This window comes from Phanerochaete carnosa (assembly GCF_000300595.1).
Source record: "Phanerochaete carnosa HHB-10118-sp unplaced genomic scaffold PHACAscaffold_5, whole genome shotgun sequence".
NCBI classification, from domain to species: domain Eukaryota; kingdom Fungi; phylum Basidiomycota; class Agaricomycetes; order Polyporales; family Phanerochaetaceae; genus Phanerochaete; species Phanerochaete carnosa.
Window position 1 is genome coordinate 1,593,630 of NW_006767632.1, and position 21,730 is coordinate 1,615,359.

Sequence of the window (21,730 nt, forward strand, 5' to 3'; positions counted from 1 at the left end):
GACTGAGGGCGGAGGCGCGCAAGGTAGAGTAGAGATAGCTGTGACAGCGTCAGGGCGAGCAGAAACGACACCAGGTTTGCATGTCGGTAGTCTAACCAAGTGGGCTCGATGTGTTAGTCGCCGTAAGTTGAGGCGCGCTTAGTCCCCCCGTAGGGAAGATAGAGCGTGTTGTACGCCGATGATGAACTGAGCTGCCTCTCTGTGAGAAATAGCGATAGACTGGCAGGAGCGGTAACTTCGCAAGATCTGAGCAATTAAGAGGCCATGGCGTGAAAGACGGTGCTGAAGAGCTTCAAGCGCCAGGAATACGTGTGAAGTCTGTCGACGTGGGTAAAAACGATTCTTGCTGTTCGCCCGTCGGAGGGAGACGGTGGTTTCCGTGAGGCTTGGAGACGGCCATATGCTATGCAGGGCACTTATATACGACGGCAGCAGCTGATGTAGTCTAAAATTGGAGAGGTCAGCTCACAGTTGACCCGCGGTCTCCGATACCTAATGAATCAAACGGTGAATCTTCCCCGTACCAAGCGGCACTGCCAGGGTCTAATACTGTTCTGTCCAATAAGTGGGGTGTGCTGCCGTCGAGGCGCTCAAGTCGGATGTCGTGCGGTACCACCATGTCGCGATAGGGCCCGTCCTCCGAGCCTTACCAAGCGGACAACCGAGAGAAGCAGGGTCGAGTGATATTGAGAACTGCGGGAATATCATTGGGAGATAGCAGTACCAAGAGACTGAAAATACAGAGCAGTCGACTATCCAGAAGGTTGTCCCCCAGGAACGAAAGGCAGTTGCTGACCACTGTTAGACGCGCCTGCAGTACTCCCAGATCTAACCAAACCAGAGCGAACACCAGAAGAGCCGGTGTCAGCGGCCGACGACGAAGCAGCAAACCGTTGGCGACCAGAGGGCGTTGGTGGTATGAATCGCTGGGTTTGTAGCATAGGCTGAGTTTGTAGCATAGGTGTCGCCGCCCGGAAATTCGGGAGATCAGTATCTACCGTGTCGCGCTTGCTTGTTGTGGAAGCTGCACTGGGATGTCGGTTAATGGACTGACCCGACTGAGAGCCGCGTGAAGTCGCTGGCTGAGGTGTGAACCCACCGCGTTGCGGCGTATGGTGGCCTTGGCGGCTCGAATCAAGAATGCTGCGGGGAACCGGAGGAGGCGGCATGTGCATAGCTTCGTCTCGGGGTCGTCTCTGCAACTGATCGGTTGATTGCTGCTGAGCTAGACGGAAAACAGCCTGACTGCTCCTTCCTTGGTCAACGCGAGTAGGTATATGCGCCCCATCCTGCACATATTGTTGGGATTGTCGTCGTCCCTGCGCTTGGCGCACAGGATCTGTTTGAGTGTATGCGAGGGCCTGCGGAGGTATAGGCCTTCCTTGATGACCGGGTGGCGGGGCATAGGCATACTGTCTGACAACAAGTAAGTAAGTGTCAGCTATACCGCCACTACAAAGATAATTGCGGCCTACTCTGTGAGGCGGCGCGAGCTTGGCCGGTTGACCTCTGCGCCAGGCTCAAGATCCATGGCTCGTCGATCGTTTGCGCGCTGCTGCCATAGCTGTGGTCCATCGTCTGAATGATGCTGCCGAGGTGCAAAACTCGGCTGCTGGTGCGTAGGCGGCAGAGTGAGACGATCTGGACCCATAGGGGTCGTTACCGAACGCGGGCTTGAGTTCGTATAAACACCGCTAGCTTGCCTGTAACGTAATGTGTACATTTGGACGTAGCAAAGAAGAGCGTGGATACCTTTGTATCGGGTGCATCTGTCGCTTGCCATTGCTATTGAGCACATCAGATGGCTCCATGTGTCCTCGCGTCTGGTAAGGGTCCACCTGTAACTCTTCAAGGGCACTATGATATCGTAAGTGTCACGCAGTGCACACTGACAGCGACAGAAATACCGTCTCAAATCTCTGTTCTCTTGAACAGCGGGTTTCATGCGTTCGATGAGCTCACGCTGATGTGCGCATTTCCTCTTGTAATATCTGACCAAACTTGCCAGTGTCTCAACTTGAAACTATGGTGCTCCAGCATGAGATCAGCAGCTGGATTAAGAAAGTAGAGCTGACCCTCGTCGCGAATGCCACGGTATCAAGGGTTTGCGGCACAGAGGCAAACCAGCTGGACATCGGTGGTTCCATCTGGCGACAAAAGATAGTATAGACAATGGAAAACATGTTTGGAAGACTCGTACATCACGCTGTAGAGGCGCGACTTGTACATCTCTTTCGCCGCATTTTGCACAGCTTTGATCCGTCTCTGGAAAAAGGATACTTATGAGCTAGAGCGAGCCCCTCAGAGAGCAGCGAGGGGACGACTGACTCAAGTGATGATTACAAATAACGTGTCCGCATTCTGTCACCCAGAACGGTACTGGAGGAGGGCCGCCGTTATCGGGCGTGAAAGAGAGGTGACACCGAGAGCATGAGACATAATCCCAGAAGTCGAAGTCTTGCTGAGGGGCTTGCTCAATATTCGACATGTTGCAGGGACTGAGACACGGTAAAAGCCAAGGACCGCTTGCTCCCCTCTGTTTTGTGCGATGTGTTGGAGGGCTGGAGTGGCGCAGTTCGCGGCGAAGTCGTGGAAGAAGTCTAGTCTAGTCGTCGCGTCAGAAGCTGCAGCAGGCGTCTCTTGGATTCTTGGCGAGCACTTCCGCGATGTCAAGTCCGTGATAAAGATGAGAGACTACAGCTCCTCGCGGTGGTCTACTGGAAACCAGCCCGCAGGACAGATCTTCATTTCTAGAGCACATTCAACGCTGTACGCAGGCGCAGTGCGATCGCGTCGCGGTCCTGCCGTCAAGCCGCGGCACGCCCCCGCGTTCGTGCTCTGGCGCTTACGCTTGATCCATACTTGTCCTTTACCACCATCCTCATCCGTCTCCACCTTCTCATCAACATTTTTCCTGGGGCCCACGGCAGCTCATACTGTTTGCATGCAATCTTTTTGCCTCGGCTGTCTTGCTCTTAACGACTAAACTGGGCTACGCCATCTGCACCTAGCTGCTGCCAGAACCGCGTTATACTTGCCTGTCCGCTCTCGTGTGGCGTATAACACTCAACCACTTCCCTCTAGGCTTACCTCTAATCTAGGCCATGTCTATATCTCGGGACTCTCTGATCGAGGAGCGAGTAGCTCAACTACAGTAAGCATCCTCGCAATGGCTACTGTGTAATACACATCAAACAAGTGGTCCTCCGTAGGGAGATCCGCCAACGTAGGAATGAACTCGTGAAGGAGATGTACACGCTACTGCAGAAGAGGAATGAACATGACGTTGAGCTGGATTCTGAGCATGGCGTATTCGACGGTGAGATGGACGTCGTTGAATAGTGAGCATTTATTGTGCTGTCATCTCCTCGTGTGCTCACTCGTCGGCTTCAAGTCCAGAGTTCAGTCATATCAAGGACTTGCTTCTTTTACTACCGGATGATACTGCGTCCCATACTCCTGGCTCTCGTAGATCAAGTCCTCAGGCAGCTTCTCGCGAAAGCACTCCCGCACCTTCTCGTGCCAGCCCTCAGACAGATGAACTAGCCCAGCCCCTCGAATCTTCAATGTCTGAACCACCAGTCTCACCACCAACTCAAGTGATCGAAGAACTAGATCCCCAACTCGCTGAGAGTCAACCCGAGCCAATGGAGGTCGACGAGACCGAACAAGTAACCCTTGAGACGGAACCACACGTATCATCTCCGTCTCCCATGCCTCAAGACACCTCTTCCCCACGGCATCGTTCTAGATCGACTACATCGCCTATGCAACCAGACAAGCAGCTCACACCGAAGTCACGCGATTCGAAGTCGCGGAGTCCGTCCGCTCAAGAACGGCCAGAAGTCCCTCCTTCCGCTCCGGTTGAAGAGGTCATGGACTATCAGCTCGAATTTCAACCAACTGTCATCGTTAGCGAAGATCTTGAGGTGCAACCAACTACTGTGATGACCAAAATTGAGGATACCTCGGAAGATATTGCAATGGATATATTGCCATATAATCCGCCCTTGCCGATTGCCCGCATCGAATCAGAGCATTCTATATCTGAATACGTTCTAGAAGCCAAAGTCGCTCCCGATCCGCCACCGCTAACATTTAAATTCAAGGGTGAACCAGCAACCGAAGAAGAGAAGACCATAGCGCCAGTCCAGACTCTCTACAAGCAGCCAACGTACGCGTTGCCACTTCTGAAGCAGCTTCCACCGGAGTTTCACCGGAAAGGGAAGCAACGCCAGTCAAGAAAGCGCGACAAAGAGAAGAGCGAGAGCAAAGCATCCCAAGAGTGGAGTCCGTTGGGTCTCAATAGGTGGTCGGCTATCCTCCGTGCCAATCCCATCCACAAGAAAGTGTCGAAGGCGACTAAATGTCTCAGTACCCGCGAATGGAACGTATGTATATCTGGCTCTTTGACGGGTCTGGGTCCGCTGAGCAATGCACAGGTAGCTGTGACTGAACTCAAGCTCATCAAAGCCTTCGACCGTATTGACGCACTCATTGACGCGGGTCGATGGAGTTTCAGACAGCCGAAGAAACAAAGAGGCGTCGGAGGCCTCATGAAGACTCACTGGGACTATCTACTGGATGAGATGGTAGATGCTGAATTCACGGCTACACTCCAGCACGCTAATATGGTGTGGTTGTCTAGCGATGGATGCGTACAGACTTTCGGGAGGAACGCAAATGGAAGATGGCGTTGGCGTACAGCCTCGCCCATGCTGTGCTGGAATGGCACGAGGCTGGCACCCTCGAGGAGCGAGTTCGCCACGGGATCTGCGTCCTTTGGAAGAGGCCGCGTGACACGGAAACGCAAGAGGCGGGTGTGCCCTTGGAAGGCTCCGACTTCCACGCCTTTGTGCCGCAGGAGGATCAGGAACAGAGTGGCACGGCGTCCAAGTCACAGTCTACACCTAACGCTGACAACTCCGACGAAGACTCCGACGAGGAGCAGGAGAGGGAAAAACAGGACGTTATCGACGCTCTGGATCCTGCTATTGCTCTGCGCGAGGCCTTCGAGGATGCCGAATTGCAGCTTGATAGTCAGCAATCGCAATCGCAATCGCAAGATATACAGCCTAAGATGGAGTATTTCGAAGACAGCTCAGCGCTGCAACGAGAAAGCAGTACAGTCCCTATGGAACACGATGACGCTGGTCCAGATAACGCCCCTACGACTGCTACAAAGGCTGAAGCGGCTGAATCATCTGCCCTGAAGACATCTTCCGATGATCCGATACTTGGCTCGCAGAACGACGAGGCGGCCTCTAGTTCCAAACCCAGGTCAAAGACCACCAGCGTATACGCGCCCCTTCGGGAACAGATTATCTTCTCTGAACCAGAAACGCTTTTTCTCGACCTCGATGGCTTCGACATCGTCCAGGGCATGACTTCATTGTCGACCGATGATATGTCTGCACCCCCGCCAATGCCCGACCTCTCCGAGATTTTCCCCGACATGCAGACGTTCGGATTGCTTGATGTACCTCCTACCACCGGTGCCGATGGTAAGAAGAAGTCAGGACGATCAGACAGGGACGATCCGAACAAGAGGGCTGAAGATACGACGTACATGAAGGTGATGCCTGCAAACGAGTTCATGCATCACAAGGCGACCCTTGTTGGACCGCTACAGCCGTCAAAGCACTGGGATGACGAGCAGTGGCACGATCTCGATGAGACGGCCGTTGTCGTCGAGTTTGAGTCCTCTTCAGCACGCCCTGTAGATGAGAGCATGTCGTCCTGTAAGTTTCTCACTCGTCGAGATCTCCATTTTCTCTCATAATGCGTTCGCCAGCGCTGTTCGACAGCGTCAAATCTTCCCCATCCTCAACGCCCATTTCACTGCCTCCGTTCAAGGATTTGCGCCGACCGTTCAGCCAGTCGCTTTTGGAGACCAGTCGCAATCCGGCCAGTATGCAGCGCTCCAACAAGCCGTCGGACCTCGCATGGACTCCGCATGATGACGCTGTCCTCAAGCCACTAGTCGAAAGGCACCCGAACAATTGGATCCTTATTGCGGAATCCTTCAACTCCTTGCGCGTCACGACATCCATCGACAAACGAACGCCATTCGACTGCTTCGATCGGTGGCGCACGCGCTTCGGCCCCCCTCCGAACGAAGACGAACATCGTCCACCGCCTCAGACACCGACGACTCCGATGACTACTCGGGGAACGAAGCGATCGTTAAGCACGAGTGTGGCACCCACGGCCGCGAACTCTGCCGCGGCACCGACCGAGTCCAAAAAGAAGCGACGCCACAACCTCATGTACGATACTATTCGCAAGGCAGCGAAGAAGCGAGAGCAAGCACAGAAGGCAAACGGTAGGTACCTGGCTCCCCTCGCCAGACCGCTCCTCATCTTTTGCGCGCAGCCAACAACAGGAAGCCAACCACGATTCATGATACTCACGGACAATACAACAAGATGCCGAAGCTCACGCCTGCCGAGCTCAGTCGTATGAAAGCAGACGCGGATGCGCGTGAGCAACAAATGCAGCGAAAACGGCAAGACGATTTGCGGACGCAACAGCAGGCGCTGGCGCAGCAACAACAGCAACAGCAACAGCAGCAGCAACATGCGAGAATGCAGCAGATCCCGAATATGGTTCGTTCAACGCCGTCTAAGTGCTATTCGGACTAACCGTCGCATGTGCAGGCCGTTCAGAACCCGGGTATGCGTACGCCCAATGGACATCCAGGTGCTCAAGGAATGCCGCAAATCAGGCAGCAGGTCAATATTTCAGGACAGCAACAAAGGTTATCGAACCCCCTGCTTGGCCAAACACGCATCGCGTCATCACAGTTGATGCAAGCCCAGGCGGCTCAGGTTCAGGCTCAAGCCCGCGCAATTGCGGCGGCGCAAGCTCAGGTTCAGGCGCAAGGGCAGGCGCACCCAAACATCGCGAACAGCCTTGCAGCGGGTGCGGCACCAGCGTTGACCGCGCACCTCACACCGAACTACAATGCGGCACGAGCGAACAGCACCTCGCCTGGGCTCCCCCAACAATCGCCGCCGCTCTCACAAGCTGCAGCTGCCAACGCAACATCGCCCCGCCCGCCATCGGCACAGGCGTTGGCAGGCCGGTCGCCTCAAGTGCAGGGCTCAATCGCGTCGTCGGCACAGCGGAATGCTCCTACTATGGCGCACTACTATCCGAACATACAGACCGCGCACCTGACGCCGGAGCAGCTCCAGCATGCGATGCAAATACAGACACTGTATTCCCAGGTAAGCCGACGCCCAACGTTTACCGTGCTCTCCGAGCTTATGTGCTTGTTCGCCAGCGACAAGCATTGCAACAGCAGGCGGCACAACAACAAGTCCAGCAGCAACAAAACGGCAGCTACTCGATGTCGTAGGGGCGTCTTCCACTATCCTCCTTTTCGTCTACTCGGAATTGTCTTTGAACTATCGTAGACACTACCATTTATTCTAGAAGCACTGTCCTGTACTTGCATAGCGTATACCATTATTTTGTTCTCGGCCTGTTATCAACGGCTGCTTGAGCAGCGCGCAGTGACGTAGGTGTTGGAGGCGTGACTATCCGCATATAAGCTGAGACGCCGCCGGTGGCTCTGCTCTCCAGTACTTCAGCTGTGACTACGATGTCGTCTGGACAGACAGGACAAGTATGTCGGCTGCTGTTGCTACTCGGGGCTTGAGAGCTGATTGTGAATCGCCGGCATGCAGGACCCCGCGTGGAAATCTCGAGAGCAAGGGGAGGAGGCTCGGTATGCTAAGGCAAAGGTGCTTATACATCCACTGTGCCGAAACACGGTCTGATCATTTTCTTCATCGTTGTTTCTGCAGGAGCAAGAGCAGCTGGCCGCTATCCGTGACAAGCTCAAGCACCCAGACCAGCAGGGAGCGACTACGGTGGCCCCGCCGAAGGACCCCAAGCTCATGGACAGAGACTTCGAAGGAGGTTTCGGCGGGCAAGAAGATTTGGAGGATAGATACGCCACGACGCTCGGCGAACACTGAGGCACCTTGTATACCATCTGTCGCGTCCGATCTTGGGACGTTACACGCCAGTAACTACTAAACGAATGGAAGCTATCGCCTAACCCACAGTCAAAATCAGGGAGCAACTACCAAGTACAATGCACCGCAAGTACCATAGTGAAACCATAGGAGGTATGGTAGTAATGAAGTCGTCCATAAAGTTCATGATACAAGGAAGAAAGTGTGTCCATGCAAAGATGTAAGGGTGTTGTACTACGGTAGGCTATAAACTTTACAAGTCGCAGCGCACTCTCAGTACGCAATACGCGAATCTACTCTACAAGAGCCGCGTGAACGAGGTGAAGTCCGTGTTTTTTTTTTGACTTTTTTTAGGGAGCGGATGTGATAATCGGGGGAGGAACCGGGATACCGCGCTTCGCAGCGCTGCTGCAGAGAGGAGACGGCGGAGCGGCGCTGCCAACCCAGGGATCAAGGTACGAGCAAGTGGGAATCGGAACGGCCATCCCACTGTTGTCTGCGGTGTTCTCCCAGCCGCTTCCGGCGTTGGCTGTACTTCCGGAAGACTCGGTGAATGTGGGTACAGGAAGAGTGGGTATGGGGCCGGTCTGGGTATACGTAGGCAGAAGCGTCGCAGCGCCTCCGCCAGAGATCGAAGTCGGAGGCCACGCGTACGATGAGGTGAAGGTAGCAGGGATCTGGCCAGCGCCAGCACCACCCGTCTGCCAAGACTGCAGTGGGCCTACCCATGGATCGGTGTTACCACAAGTACCAACGGCGGCACGGGGATCCTTGGGCATCCAACCTTCTTGAAGGCCAAGCTGGTACGACCAAACCGGAGACTCAACCTTGCCGGTGACAGAAGAGTTGCCAATCTTCCAAGTCCAGAAGAAATAATTCTAAAAGATGTTGTCAGTTTGATGGGGCTGCAGCTCAAGGACATCAGCTACAAACCTGGAGAGCGTCCATACTCGCTAAGGCGAACTGCTGAATGCCCTGCTTCATGGTATCGTTCCACTGGGAATAGTCGGTCCATGGGTCGCAGCTGCCAATGACGGGCCAAGGACCACCGGGATAGTTGCCCTCGTAACGGGCACCAAGGTTGACACCGTTGACCCAAAGACCACAGTCGTTGAGAGCGTTACTAAACTCTGCAGCAATGGTAAAACCATAGGCGCTCATCGAGTCGTTCTGCACCGACGCCCAAGCGGTACACGGATCGGTTGCACGTTGATCGTAACCGGCGGCAGACTGGCCGGAAAAGCATAGGTACTGGTGAATGTCCAGGGACGTCCTATCCGAGTTGGGGTAGTACCCAGCCCAAGCAGAAAGACCCATAAAACCTTCGTGAAAGGAGATAAACGGACCATTGCCTTCGCCTATGCCGCTAGCTGTGCGAACGATATCGTAGGCCTGCATGTAACTGAGTAAGAGGATCGTCAGGTCCAGGTCTATAAAATACTCATGGAATAAAACTCACTATCTAGCAAGGTTTTCTTGACCGAAGACTGGTGCCTGGGGCTCGTTGGTGACTCCAAACATGGCGACGACGTCTTTATACTCGGGTTGAGAGATGAACTCGGCGAGAACACGAATATAATCGAGTGCCCGCTGCGCATTGGCGAGACCCATCGGACCATTTAGCAAGTTGATACTACCGAGCCTCCCTGAGTGGTTCCAGCCGTTTTGGGATCCAGGAAGCGCATGCAAATCGAGATTAATACGAAGACCGTACTTGCGCGCCCACTGGACGGCTTTCAGGAAATACTGCCAGCAAGTCTTGGGGAGGAACGGTTCGCCGCTGCGCGTTTCGATGGCCCAGAATGGCACGGAAACTCGAACCCAATTCAGGCCAGCGCCGGCGATCTCGGCGAAATCCTTCTCAGTCTGTGAGAGGACACCTTAACCTTCCCGCGTAACACATCGAAAAAAGCGAGCTTACAACGAACGTCTCGTAGTGATTTACCAGTTGTTGCATACCTCCATTTGCCGTGTCGGCCGCCATGTTCTGGCTGAGCGTCCACTCGTCCACCGCGGGGTTCGACGAGTTGACATACGGTTCGTACAAAGCAGGAACACTGGTGGGGTTTAGTTTTCCTTCGAGAAATGCCGTACACAAAGTAGCTCACATGAACTGCAGATAAAGTCAGTACAACTTAACGGCGATAAATCGGAAAGAAACCCACAGGTTCCGTGGTGAGCCAACCGCCAATGTTCACGCTTTAGGAGATGAGCATAGGCATATGCAAACATGTATAAAACCTTACCCCCGTATCTTATCAACGCCGTACTGGAATGTCTCGTTCAGAGCAGGACTCCACGATTGCGCACGAGCACCGTTATTGAAGGGATCATTCTCATCCCAATACCAATATCCACCGAAAGAATTCTGGTAGATAAAGGTCGTGCCGTCCTCCATTGTCACCGTGCTACCATCACCTCCGGTCACGGCAGCCTGAACGGCTGGCTTGCCCGTATTTTGTGGTGACGAGCTGCTCGAAGTGCTGGAACTAGAACCTTTGCTGCCGCCCTTTGACGCGCCTCCAGAGACGGTGTCTTTGTTGCTGTGCGGTTTAACGACTGTAAAATAGACCGCCACCACGATCGCCACAATAGCCACGACTCCGACGACCACGCCTCCGAGAACCCACATCCTCCGCTTCGAGCGTGCTTTCGGTGGGAGATACGCCTCGCGCTTCTCCGAAAGGTAGGGAGTACTTTGCAACTCATCCTTGTACATCCCAACGTTCGGCGTAGAGCCGTTAAAGTCGGCATCGTGCGGGTCGTCGCGGTACTGCATGCTATAATACGCAGTGTCGCGGGTTGCTTGTCCGGTAGGGTTAAGGCCGTAAACAGAGGATTGATTGTCATTGGAGAGAGGTAGAGAGTGACCGGACGATGCGTAAGAGGCCCGCGGTTCGGGGCCTCCATCGTTCAAGGCCTGCCCCATGAAACGCGGACGCAAGGCCCCAAGATCATCTCCGTGAAGCTCAAATGGCTCAGCTTCTGGAGTGTGAAGGCCAGACGGCGGCATTCCAGGAGAGTGCGGGACGTTGTAAGGAATGTCGTCGCGGTGGTCCAAGTGTAAAGGAAGTGGGTCGTATTGGGGGCCCGACATGGCGGAATGGTGCTCTAGAAGAGAGGAGGTAAGCGAGGAGGGAGAAACAATTTAGAGCGACGCGGGGTGTGAAGGAGGTTTCGGCTGGTCTCTCGGAACATGAAGTATGATGGCAACTTACAGGATGGCGGATGGATGTACGCGACGTCCTGACCAACAAGCAACCAGTTGTCTAAGACAGTTCGAACGAGTGACGCAAAACGAGGAGAGAGTGTCAGATGTGGACGAAGTTACTGCCGCTATCGAGGACAACGGCCACGAGAGGTCGTGCGTGGGCGGTGAGGGAAACAGACGAGGGACGAAGGAATATTCCTCAGACATTTTTGAAGTCATGGGCATCCTTCGCCGCGTGTGTGACCTCCGTGCCGCACCTGCCGACCGGCAACAGTGTTGCACACGCCGAAGATCCGTCCAAAACCGGTAGCAATCACCGGCCGGATAGTTTATTCCGCTCGAGCTCCAAGACCATGAGACAGATTCCGAGCTCGTCGACCTTTTCCGGGCCAGCATCGACAAAAGACTGCAGCAGCAGGCCATGGGAAGCCCGAGTCGGCCAACCTAAGGCAGCGAGGCTCGTCAAAATCACACACAGGTTGCTACAATGGCCTTGTATGACAGACACGCCTCCGCTTGACCTCTCGAACACGCCGCGTCGGTCACGCGCCATTTTCAGCCGACTGTTCTTCAAATTCTAACTGGTAGGCGCATAGAGACCGCATGTTCGAGTATGTCGCCCAAGACACATGCTCCCCACGACGATCACGGGTGTGTGCACCATGTGTCCACTCATGGCAGACTATCAACATACCGACAAAGTCGACAACAAGCCGAGACGGATGAGAATCGGCCTCCTTAACGCCCCGACCTCGACTTCGTCTGCCGTGGCCAATCGAGGAGTGCCAGAAGCACGCCGGTCGACAACGGTGGCAGTTCACTAAGCAACCTCGCTTACAGATAGCCTTTAGACTCTAACCTTGACAGCCATCATTTCCACGTCAAGCTCCTCGAGTCGCGCCGGTCCGTGGACTAGTACTACTCAGAAGACGCTCTGGGGCAATTGTCGAGACTTGGGAGGTGGTCGTGTGGAGCATCCTCACATGTCTTGATAACTCGACAATGTTGTATGGCCAGTCCGTGCAGCATTGCAGGTGATCTACACACTTCTGCCAGGGACATAGTAAGGTTCATGCCGGACCCAGCTTCATGATAATGCCAGCCTTTTTTATGCTTCTATTACGGTATTGCAACCTGCTCACTTCGTCAGGCACTAGCGGGTCGATGTCGAATTTTCCGGTGCACCGCTCGTGTCTCTGCGTTCGGAAATTTGCGCAAGACTCCGTTCATCGTGACGAACTAGGTAGGCATGAAAGTCGCATAGGCGGCTGACTCTGCCCTGTCGCTCGTGCAGCCGCTCATTCCCGAAATGATATGTGAGTACCGGTGTTGTCTATCCGTACTGCAAGCTCTCATAATGATTCGTATCTATAGGAGAACCATGCGCCCCTATAGCCAATTCGCATCGTTCTGTGGCAACGACTCCACCGATTGCTTCTTTATTTTCCGTGTCTTGGAAAAGATATCAATAAGCCGTTCATTCCGTTTAGTACGCCTTTGTACGATGCTCTTTGCGGATTAATCAATATGTCAGAGTACAGAGTTTGTTCGGAGTAAGTCCCGACTACATGAAATCGTACGCGCTGTTTAGTTTCAAATTTTGAGCTGGAACGACTTGCTGATCAGCAATCCGCTGGCTCAAGGCGTGGCTCGGTGTCATATGGTGTCGTCGGTCACTCTGCACAAACGCGGCTGCTCTGCACTCTGCCTCCTGTCATTGTAGAATTTCTGCGGCGCTGCACCTTCCTGTAGCTCAGCCGAAGTGGTAGATGGTGCCTCTGACGCACCAGAACCTGCCGCCGGCAGATTTGGGTGTTGTTGTGTGCTGATCGCAACCTAAGGGCAACAAAGCATGTATCCGGAGTTGGACCCTCAGGCCTGATGGTATGTTCTGCAGAAACTGCCATATCTGCTGGGTCGGTCCTGCGGAGGTATTGCGACCGCCGCAAGGAGGCTTTCGTCGTGAATCATCTGTGTATGAACCAACCTCAGCTGACTCGAACGTCTTGCGATTTGCTGCTATGTTCGGTGGTGCTCGTAATGCTCTTGTCGCTGCGCTCTACCCACTTCACTTGTATGTGTGCAGTGTACTTGAGAGGACTTATGCTACTAGTACTGCTCTCAACAGCCGAAACAAAGACGATAGCAATATTTACGCCCCCTATGCCACCACTACAACGCGCGCATAATTGCTAGATGGCGGTCAATTGCGAGGGCTCTCGTTGCCTATTCATTACGCCAGATCATACATCGTAAATGCTGTGGGACGTGCATGAAGCAATGTGAGCTATTGATGTTCCGACTGATGGGTGTAAATCCGACATAATCTTCACTGAAACTCTTGCCAGGACAAGATTTTGCCACTATCCAATCACGAAGGTAGACCATTAAGAAGGACGAGAACCTCGAGATGAGGTTGGGACATGCTTGATCTAATTTTTTGATATGCCTTGAGGATCCGATTCTCTATATTACTGCTAAACCTTTTTTTGATGGTGCAGTCCCTTCAACGCTGTTGAGATCCCCACCGATTCGGTTGGCTGCTGGAAGACTGTTACAAAAACATAATCTGAGCCATGATTGCTCCCTCAATTACAACTCTGCCTTCTTCTTTGATGGAAGTGCTATCATTGAGGGAAGTATGGCGGCCACAACGCCATATATACCTTCTATCGCTCGGGTCAGACTAATGCTAGATTATTCCTGCAAGACTCCAAGATGATCCTCGCTGAGAAGCTGGCCATGGTTATCGGAGTGATACCTCGCTACTTGCCACGCAATCACATGCCAAGGTTGTTCTTTGAGTGTGAGGATCGCTGATAGAGATGATTAGCATGTTCAACACTCTAGATTTGCAACATCGCGCAGACGGCTCCAGCGGAGCCCTAGGAAGAGCGCGTCGTACAAGGGAGGGCACTCACACGCGTGGGAGGCACGTCGCTTCCGAGGCGCCCGAGGCTCGCCTTCCCCCAGCGCTCGCCACCTCATCTTGTTCCTCACGGCACCGTTGCTGCAGCCTCTCGCCGCGCCCGTCTCGAACACTCGTTGTTCACGCGTGGCGTTGTTCATGTATTCGGAGGCAGTCGCTGGTACACGCGATAAAGCCCAATTATCGAGGCTTGTGCACAAAGTGAAGGGCAAATTCTCCGGACGTCGGTCCATGAGCAATCCTCAGTCCTGTACGTCTCTACACTCTTTCAATAGCGGAGCGCGTCTGCTTTTTGGTACGCAAAAGCGAAGTATCGTCTTTCTATGTGCGCTGTGTGTTCTGGGCTGTCTCGCGCAATATGGGTGCTTTGAGACGGTCCGGACAATGGCCCTCTTTCGCATGGCATTCGATATAAAACCCGCCTGTCTTCACGGCCTGCTTCGTTGTACGCCGAGCTTCTTCTCTCACCATGTTTCTCAAACTCCTCTTCCTCATTGTACTCGGCTTTCTAGCCCAGGCGATGCCCCTCGCGTCTGCGCTCAACTCGACGTGCTCGTCGCCGCTTGGCGCGGGCACGGCTGGACCCAATGACCCATTTTGGCTTGAGAATATCAAGCACCAAGTGCGTATCTATGCGAATGATTTTATACATGGCGTTGATGTTGCGCTCGCGTTGGTAGGGGACTGCGCCATTCAACTCGGATGCTAGTACCTACCAGGTCTTTCGTAACGTCAAAGATTTTGGTGCGAAGGGCGATGGTGTTACGGACGACACCGCCGCCATCAAGTGAGCGATATGAGAGGCTCCATGTGTAACCAGATTTTGACCCGATGCGTGTCAAAGCGCTGCTATCTCGACTGGTGTTCGCTGTGGCCTGGGATGCAACTCAACCTCCACTTCCCCCGCCGTAGTCTACTTCCCTTCTGGGTATGTGAGACCTATATTCATCACTTTCTGCACAGTCTAACAATGGCCCTTGCCGCAGTACATACCTAGTTTCGACCCCAATCATCGCTTTGTACTACACGGCACTCGTCGGTGACGCTCGCAACCTGCCGACATTGCTCGCTTCGGCCAACTTTAGCGGTATGGCAGTTATCGGTCAGTATCGCTCGTATCACTCGTCTGCCACGTTTCTTACACGTCCACACAGATGCAGACCCTTATATCCCTAATGGCGGCGGGGCTCAGTACTACGGTATGCCGTGCCATCCAGTGGAGTGGCTAGAAAAGCTCTCTAATACATGACCCCGTAGTTAATCAGAACAACTTCTTTAGGAGCGTTAGGAACTTTGTCATCGACCTTACCAAGATGCCTGCTTCCGCCACCGCCACCGGTCTGCATTGGCAAGTCTCGCAAGCCACGTCACTCATTAACGTTGTCGTAAACATGAGCACCGCATCCGGTAACAATCACCAAGGTATGATTTTCTGGCATCTCGTGAGCCGGGATCTGAACGACTGCTCAGGAATGTTCATGGAAAATGGAAGCGGCGGATTCATGGGCGGTAAGTTTCAACTTCATTTGATGATGGAAGTCCTAATTAATTCGGCCGTTTCTAGATCTTGTATTCAACGGTGGTAAACCAAACGTTGTACCTAAATCATGACTTAGATACTCACTTGAATTTGAAGGCAAATTTGGCATCTGGATCGGGAACCAGCAGTGAGTAGTGAAACGACCTCTGTGGCAGTTAGAGTTAGCTGACTTCGACTGCTTCAGATTCACTGTCCGCAATATTACCGTAAATAACGCTAATAGTGGTATGTTTCACTACACAGTGCAACATGCGATCTGAACTCATCGCATGCTTCTAATCAGCCATCTTTTCCATCTGGAACTGGGGCGAGTTATAAGTAATTTGTCAAACGGCTGATTTAGACTGACTTGTTGTGTGCGTCGCAGGCTGGACTTTCCAAGGCGTCACTAGTGAGTCGGTTTCTTCCTTCTTGTCTTGCTCTGGTGACTGACTCCGTGTTAGTAAATAATTGCCAAGTTGGCTTTGATCTTACCACTGGGGGCGTCACGCTAGACCAACAAGTACGTTATCACTATACAATACCTGGTTAGCGACGGCTCACGTCTTGACACGTCCTCAGACTGTTGGAGCCATCGCAGTCATTGATGCCACTGTGGTAAACACGCCAATCTTCATCCGCAATAGCAAGCCCTCGAGCTCCCTCGCCGGATCCCTCGTCCTCAATAATATCAACCTGCAGAATGTACCCACCGCTGTTGGAGTCGTTGGCGGTGAGACCGTCCTGGCCGGCGGCACCACCACCATCCAGAGCTGGGGCCAAGGCAACATATATAACGGCACCAGCTCAACTGCGCAGTTTGTCAAGTCTAACATCGCTGCACCAACGAAGGCTTCGAGCCTGCTCGACGGCTCTGGCAGGATTTTTGGTAGGCCACGTCCCCAGTACACGAACTACGCCGTGGACCAGTTCATCAGCGTGAAGACCCAGGGAGCAAAAGGCGACGGTAAGACGGACGATACCGCGGCTCTGCAAGCCGTCTTCGATCAGGTGCGTGAGCATTCTTATCAAAGTTGAGATGCGATATTTCACACGGGACCACTAGTTCTCGGGCTGCAAGATCATTTTTTTCGATGCCGGGTAAGGAAATTTGATCCAATGTCGCCCGTACGCGACAAACTGACGACGCACGTTGTAGGGTATACTTCATTACCAATACCTTGACGATACCGGCCGGCACTCAGATGGTCGGCGAAGGGTGGTCTGTTATTATGGGCGGCGGTTCGGCATTCTCAAATATGAACAGCCCGACCGTCATTGTGCAAGCCGGTGCCCCGGGATCTTCTGGTATTCTTGAGATCACCGATATTGTCTTTACTACCCAGGGGCCAGGTTGGTGGTGATCTCTCCACGATCTTTGCGGAACTCTGATTAGTTCCTCAGCTCCAGGTGCTGTCCTGATGGAATGGAACGTCAACTCGCCAACCCAAGGAGGCGCTGGCATGTGGGATACTCACTTCCGATTGGGAGGCGGTGCGTCTCGCTATTAACCAACCTTAAATAGAGACCGAACGGGCTTTTTTGTGACAGCCGCCGGTACAAACCTTCAATCGAACTGTCTTCCGGGTGCAGACACCACTCAATGCACTGCGGCGTACACGACGCTACACCTCACTTCCGGATCGAACGCTTATCTTGAGGTGTGTGGAGGCGTGAACAGCTCCGTGCCTACGTGCTAATACGCTTATGCAGGGCTCTTGGCTCTGGGTTGCCGATCATGATATGGACGGCAGCGACGAGCAGCTCACGATTTTTGCCGGCCGTGGCCTCTTGTCAGAATCTCAGGGCCCAGTCTGGCTCGTCGGTACCTCCGTTGAGCATCATACGCTCTATCAGTACAACCTTCAGAACGCTTCGGATCACTACATGGGGCTGATCCAGACTGAGACGGTATGTTTCGTCCGCCCGTGAACGATTTCTGATTGACTGACTAGGAACCAACAGCCGTATTACCAACCTACTCCCGCGCTGCCGACGCCCTTCTCTGTCAACGCCTCGCTCGGCGACCCCGACTTCCCCAACCAACAGTCTTCCTGGGCTCTGGTTGTCCAAAACTCGAAGAACATCTTGGTCTTCGGTTCGTGCCGTCTTTAGCGTAGATCAATCTTGGCAACCTTCTGATTGTCATGTATGCAGGCGCTGGACTGTATAGCTTTTTCCAGAACTTTGGCCAAGCCTGTCTAAACAGCAGCTCGTGTCAGGAGCAGATCCTAAATGTCGATAGCACGAGCACGATCTGGGTTTACAGTCTTTCGACTGTCGGCGTCACCCATCAGCTCAGCGTTGGCAACCAGGCTGTGATACCTCAAAGTCAGAATGTCAACGGCTTCCAGGTACGAAACCTTGCCTGTTCCATCTTCTTGCGCATCAAGCTCATACGATCCCAGTCGACTGTCACTGCCTGGTCGCAGTGAGATTGTTAAATTGTATGCGAGAGGAAAGGCGTATGACGTGTTGTGTCGCCATCATTGTCATGTTACTTATCATTCAAATTATCTGGAGCTTATTATCACCCATGTACCTGTAGCTACACTGCATTATTATGTCGTCTCTTATTCCAATTTGCGCAGCTAAGCCTGACCTGGGCTTCATCATCGGCTTAACGTCCACAGGCATCCACAGGTCCGGCGTCGGAAACGCCACAAAGTCAACGGGATCACGTGATTGGCGCGTGGGGGTCGCCTTGTGTTTAGCGCGTTGCTTGACTCCTGCAGCCATGTCCTCCCGCGCGAAACGCACGTACGGATCCCGCCCAGCGAAACCTGCTCTGCCACCGTCATCCCCTCCATTGACGCTATCATCGCCCCCACGGAAAACAGCTTTCAACAACGATACTGACCACGATGACGACGGGCGCAGTGCCTCGCCCAGTCTGAAACGCAAACGCACATCCCTCGAGGACCTCTCTATCAACGCGCCTCAGGCGAGGAAGCCCGTCGTCCCTGCAGAATCAGCTTCCAAGACGCTTGCAGGCTCATTGTTCACACGGACACACGACACTATACCCAAGCGAAAGGGAAAGGCGAAGAGGAGTGCGAAAGGGCCGGAAAAGCCCAGGCAGAAACATCTCACACAACTCCACTTTGCGCTTGACACCACGGTGCTACGAACGTGCTCCCTCTGTTCCCTTACGTATACGCGTGGTGCACCGGATGACGAAAGCCTGCACCGCGCACACTGCGCAAGGGTGCAGAAGGGCATGGAATGGGGAAAGGAGGAAGAAAGGGAGGCGAAGAACGGCAAAGCGCAGGTAGAGGAGGTAGCTGGTGATGTCAAACTCAAGAATGGCACAAAGGGGCGAATCGTCTGCTTCAGAGCTGATGTTGGAGGAAAGATTGGTAGCAAGGTGACTAATATACCAGGGCTCTCGCTTAGTTGTGGCATCGCTGACGAAATAGCCACACAGCTCTCAACGTTGCTTGATACGGTCAACATTATCCTCTCTGCACCTGCGATGACCGCCCAGAGTTTGCAAGCGTCGAAAGCTTATCTCTTTCTATTAAGCTCTCCGCCCATAACATCGTCTTCAATAAGCGCACATCGAGAGAAGATCGTCGGCTGTGTCATCGCGCAGCGCATCTCGTCTGCTATGGCTATAGCCTCGCGAGATAGCTCAAATGTTTCCTCCGAGGCTGAGACCACGAAAGATTCCTCTTCGGCGATACGCCTTCTTCCGACACCGCTTTCAACGCCGCTAGGCATCCCTCGTCTTTTCGTCTCAAGCAGCCATCGTCGCCAAGGAGTAGCATCATCACTGCTGACAGCCGCCGCGAATTATTTTATTTTAGGATGCCCCTTGGATCCAAAGAAAGGCGAAGTAGCGTTCAGCCAACCAACCGGGCTTGGTGGAATGGTGCTTGAGAAGTGGGCTGGAGGCAAGGGTCGCGTTTTCGAGGAGTGAAAACGTATCTCAGGAGATTATCCTCTGGCTTTGCAGTTCATTGCTTCCAGCCTCCAGCGTGATCTTTTGACGATAATGTAGTGCTCATTATTTTGTACCATATAACGTCATTATAATCATATTTAGCAGGATTTATCTGTGACCGGCTGACCGTCTGTCTCATTAATACTGGTGGTAAACGCCGACTATCTCAGCCGGTGTAAGACGATCGTGCCGTTCCGCCCGGTGAATCGCGTGGATGTTTCGTCCGCACCGTGCAGCATGGCTTTTACCACGCAGCGTCACTGCGAACCGTGAATCTGCCACAGGCTGCTCGGCCGATGAAGGAACCTAAACTTCTGTTCCGCCGGACAACGCGATACAACAACGGCGATCGTACTAAATAGGCAAGTGTAGTGAAGTCGTAGGACTTAATAGCCCTGGAGGAAGACGGCACGCTATGCATCTGAGCGCGAGAACTACGGGTAGCTATTGCAAACAGCCGGCTTCAATGCACCACAAAAGTCCGGGACTACGCACAGAAGAGAGCAAGTGCGACGGCTGGCCCAGATCATTGCTCTAGGGCAAGTGGTGCCTCGCCCACCTCGACACCCTGGTCGCCTTCATCCCCGCGGGCTCCATTTGCCAAGACCCGAGCGTACAGGCGCGTGCTCAATGCTCGAGGTGCGTCGCAAGATCAACAATTGTGCCCTGGATGTTTTCATAGCGGAAGACCGTGCGACCACATGAAAGAGATGGGTCTTCGGCCTCGGAGAAATCGAATGCGCGTTGCTTTCGCGCAACGACAATGTTGAGGGCTAAGACGTGTCGCCAAATCCCCCTGCCGCCTAAAGACTCCGGGGATGTCAAGGTCTCAACGACGTGGCGGTGGCATTTTTGCATTGCTCTAGAACTTGGGGTTTCAAAAAAGACCTGACCGTCGCTACACTGTGACAGAGGTGTACGTACAGTGCAAGACACGAGCAATCGAGTGGGCTTACAATTGAAAGCTCACGATGTGAAATCGCCTCAATGGCTCCAGCGCGGACACGCCCGCGCCGTAGCTCTAACTCACGGTAAGGGTTGTAAGGAGTTATCACGGTGGAGATCAAGTAGCCGTTAATCCGGTCTAAGATCGCGGATGAATGTGGTACTCACCCTCGATGCCGATTCATGCTGCGGTTGTTCAGCTGACCCGTCCGAGGGCTTATCATATTGACGTAAACGCCTGTTCGCTGCAGGTACAGACCTGCACACCAGGCTCTGGGAAATTTGAATATCGGATACCCACTATGTGCTCCAGTGCTCGCCAGTGAATCGAGTGGCGTTATGGCCGCGAAGCTACTTACTCTGTCTCTCATGAGATTCGAATAGGGAGTAGATATGTATTGCTGCCGAGCGCGTGGGCTTATGCACGAGACGTCAATATCCTGCCCACAATCACCAGGCACACGTCAGACTCGAGTTCATCGCCACTTTCCGACTGCCGGAGGCCCATGTACTGCGGCTAAGTGCATACAGACTGCTGACGGTGGCCGTCTTTAGCATAGCCGCCTGAGTCAGGCATAGCGTATCAGGCAGCAGTGATCATCGGCCTAGTAAATCTGTACGTTGAGTCCGTGAACCTGGGACACATGTACTAGTGGCGCATCGTTGTGTGGAGCGACTCCGGTTTGAAAAGGCTGAAGAACACAGTAGCCCTGGTTGACGAGCGTTGGTGACAACTCGGCGGTGCGTTACAGTGATGTCCCGAGCCTGTCCCGGTACGCGGTGCGGATACTGTCAGTATCATACAAGCATCAATGAGCGCGATAATATACCGCAGCCCCGTCAAAACTTAAATTCTTGTCCCTTTCAATCGCTCTTAGATCATCTCTCCAATGATAGCTAGCTGTAAGCGATGTTTCCCTGTTACTAGGTCGGCGAGGGGCCCGAGTAGTGCATTACGGCGTTACGCATCGCGGATAACGCGACGGATGCTGGAGTAGCGAGCAAGCCGGGACCTTCAGTATAATTGGACAAGGCGATACGAGGGTGGGGCCTTGGAATGGACGGTGAAGATGTGCGCACGAGCGCCACACCGCTGCTGCGGCGGTGCGTGCTCTTCGGCATGACCGGGCTCGGCCCTCTTTCCACGTTGTCCGGGCATGACAGTGGAGATGGCGCCGAAGCCACAGACTAT

The 21,730-nt window shown here is 53.5% G+C and overlaps 5 protein-coding genes across 5 annotated transcripts; 3 read left to right on the top strand and 2 right to left on the bottom strand.

Annotated features, from left to right (window-relative positions):
* Window positions 1–494: 494 nt before the first annotated feature.
* Window positions 495–2,517, bottom strand: PHACADRAFT_184254 (uncharacterized protein). Its single transcript, XM_007395723.1, has 7 exons — window positions 2,329–2,517; window positions 2,201–2,265; window positions 2,076–2,147; window positions 1,908–2,023; window positions 1,753–1,857; window positions 1,476–1,703; window positions 495–1,416 (listed from the first exon to the last, which is right to left on the bottom strand). The coding sequence occupies exons 1-7, from the start codon at window positions 2,486–2,488 to the stop codon at window positions 753–755; spliced, it is 1,410 nt and encodes a 469-aa protein (XP_007395785.1). The 5' UTR covers window positions 2,489–2,517; the 3' UTR covers window positions 495–752.
* Window positions 2,518–3,104: 587 nt separating this feature from the next.
* Window positions 3,105–7,363, top strand: PHACADRAFT_28494 (uncharacterized protein; the record flags this gene model as incomplete). The annotated part of the gene is made up of 9 exons (XM_007395175.1): window positions 3,105–3,154; window positions 3,213–3,341; window positions 3,395–4,391; window positions 4,443–4,634; window positions 4,676–5,741; window positions 5,795–6,325; window positions 6,376–6,608; window positions 6,660–7,232; window positions 7,289–7,363. The coding sequence occupies 9 exons, from the start codon at window positions 3,105–3,107 to the stop codon at window positions 7,361–7,363; spliced, it is 3,846 nt and encodes a 1,281-aa protein (XP_007395237.1).
* A 451-nt stretch (window positions 7,364–7,814) lies between these two features.
* On the bottom strand, window positions 7,815–11,355 carry PHACADRAFT_256101 (glycoside hydrolase family 5 protein). The gene is made up of 8 exons (XM_007395724.1): window positions 11,207–11,355; window positions 10,235–11,099; window positions 10,154–10,187; window positions 10,097–10,101; window positions 9,910–10,045; window positions 9,448–9,854; window positions 8,922–9,390; window positions 7,815–8,866 (listed from the first exon to the last, which is right to left on the bottom strand). The coding sequence occupies exons 2-8, from the start codon at window positions 11,083–11,085 to the stop codon at window positions 8,339–8,341; spliced, it is 2,430 nt and encodes an 809-aa protein (XP_007395786.1). The 5' UTR covers window positions 11,086–11,099; window positions 11,207–11,355; the 3' UTR covers window positions 7,815–8,338.
* A 2,857-nt stretch (window positions 11,356–14,212) lies between these two features.
* PHACADRAFT_256104 (glycoside hydrolase family 55 protein) lies at window positions 14,213–18,216 on the top strand. Its single transcript, XM_007395725.1, has 23 exons — window positions 14,213–14,378; window positions 14,641–14,750; window positions 14,809–14,915; window positions 14,973–15,056; window positions 15,115–15,230; window positions 15,283–15,327; window positions 15,386–15,550; window positions 15,599–15,637; window positions 15,693–15,710; window positions 15,765–15,795; window positions 15,853–15,893; window positions 15,952–15,975; window positions 16,036–16,059; window positions 16,112–16,170; window positions 16,230–16,658; window positions 16,714–16,748; window positions 16,807–17,000; window positions 17,052–17,141; window positions 17,199–17,308; window positions 17,361–17,558; window positions 17,613–17,745; window positions 17,805–18,001; window positions 18,056–18,216. The coding sequence occupies exons 1-23, from the start codon at window positions 14,267–14,269 to the stop codon at window positions 18,080–18,082; spliced, it is 2,388 nt and encodes a 795-aa protein (XP_007395787.1). The 5' UTR covers window positions 14,213–14,266; the 3' UTR covers window positions 18,083–18,216.
* A 164-nt stretch (window positions 18,217–18,380) lies between these two features.
* Window positions 18,381–19,697, top strand: PHACADRAFT_120913 (uncharacterized protein). Its single transcript, XM_007395726.1, has 2 exons — window positions 18,381–19,014; window positions 19,075–19,697. Exons 1-2 carry the CDS (start codon window positions 18,385–18,387, stop codon window positions 19,567–19,569), a joined length of 1,125 nt encoding a protein of 374 aa, XP_007395788.1. The 5' UTR covers window positions 18,381–18,384; the 3' UTR covers window positions 19,570–19,697.
* Window positions 19,698–21,730: the final 2,033 nt, after the last annotated feature.

Coding starts and splice junctions, on each gene's coding strand:
- PHACADRAFT_184254 (XM_007395723.1), bottom strand. CDS start 2,488: ATGTCGAATATTGAGCAAGCCCCTCAGCAAGACTTCGACTTCTGGGAT. Junction 1,858..1,907: donor GAGAACAGAGATTTGAGACG/GTATTTCTGTCG, acceptor ACGATATCATAG/TGCCCTTGAAGAGTTACAGG. Junction 1,704..1,752: donor CAGATGCACCCGATACAAAG/GTATCCACGCTC, acceptor ATTACGTTACAG/GCAAGCTAGCGGTGTTTATA.
- PHACADRAFT_256101 (XM_007395724.1), bottom strand. CDS start 11,085: ATGTCGGGCCCCCAATACGACCCACTTCCTTTACACTTGGACCACCGC. Junction 10,188..10,234: donor GGCGTTGATAAGATACGGGG/GTAAGGTTTTAT, acceptor CATCTCCTAAAG/CGTGAACATTGGCGGTTGGC. Junction 9,391..9,447: donor CAAGAAAACCTTGCTAGATA/GTGAGTTTTATT, acceptor CCTCTTACTCAG/TTACATGCAGGCCTACGATA.
- PHACADRAFT_256104 (XM_007395725.1), top strand. CDS start 14,267: ATGTATTCGGAGGCAGTCGCTGGTACACGCGATAAAGCCCAATTATCG. Junction 15,551..15,598: donor ATCCGGTAACAATCACCAAG/GTATGATTTTCT, acceptor ACGACTGCTCAG/GAATGTTCATGGAAAATGGA. Junction 16,659..16,713: donor TGCAAGCCGTCTTCGATCAG/GTGCGTGAGCAT, acceptor CGGGACCACTAG/TTCTCGGGCTGCAAGATCAT.
- PHACADRAFT_120913 (XM_007395726.1), top strand. CDS start 18,385: ATGTCCTCCCGCGCGAAACGCACGTACGGATCCCGCCCAGCGAAACCT. Junction 19,015..19,074: donor GAGGAAAGATTGGTAGCAAG/GTGACTAATATA, acceptor ATAGCCACACAG/CTCTCAACGTTGCTTGATAC.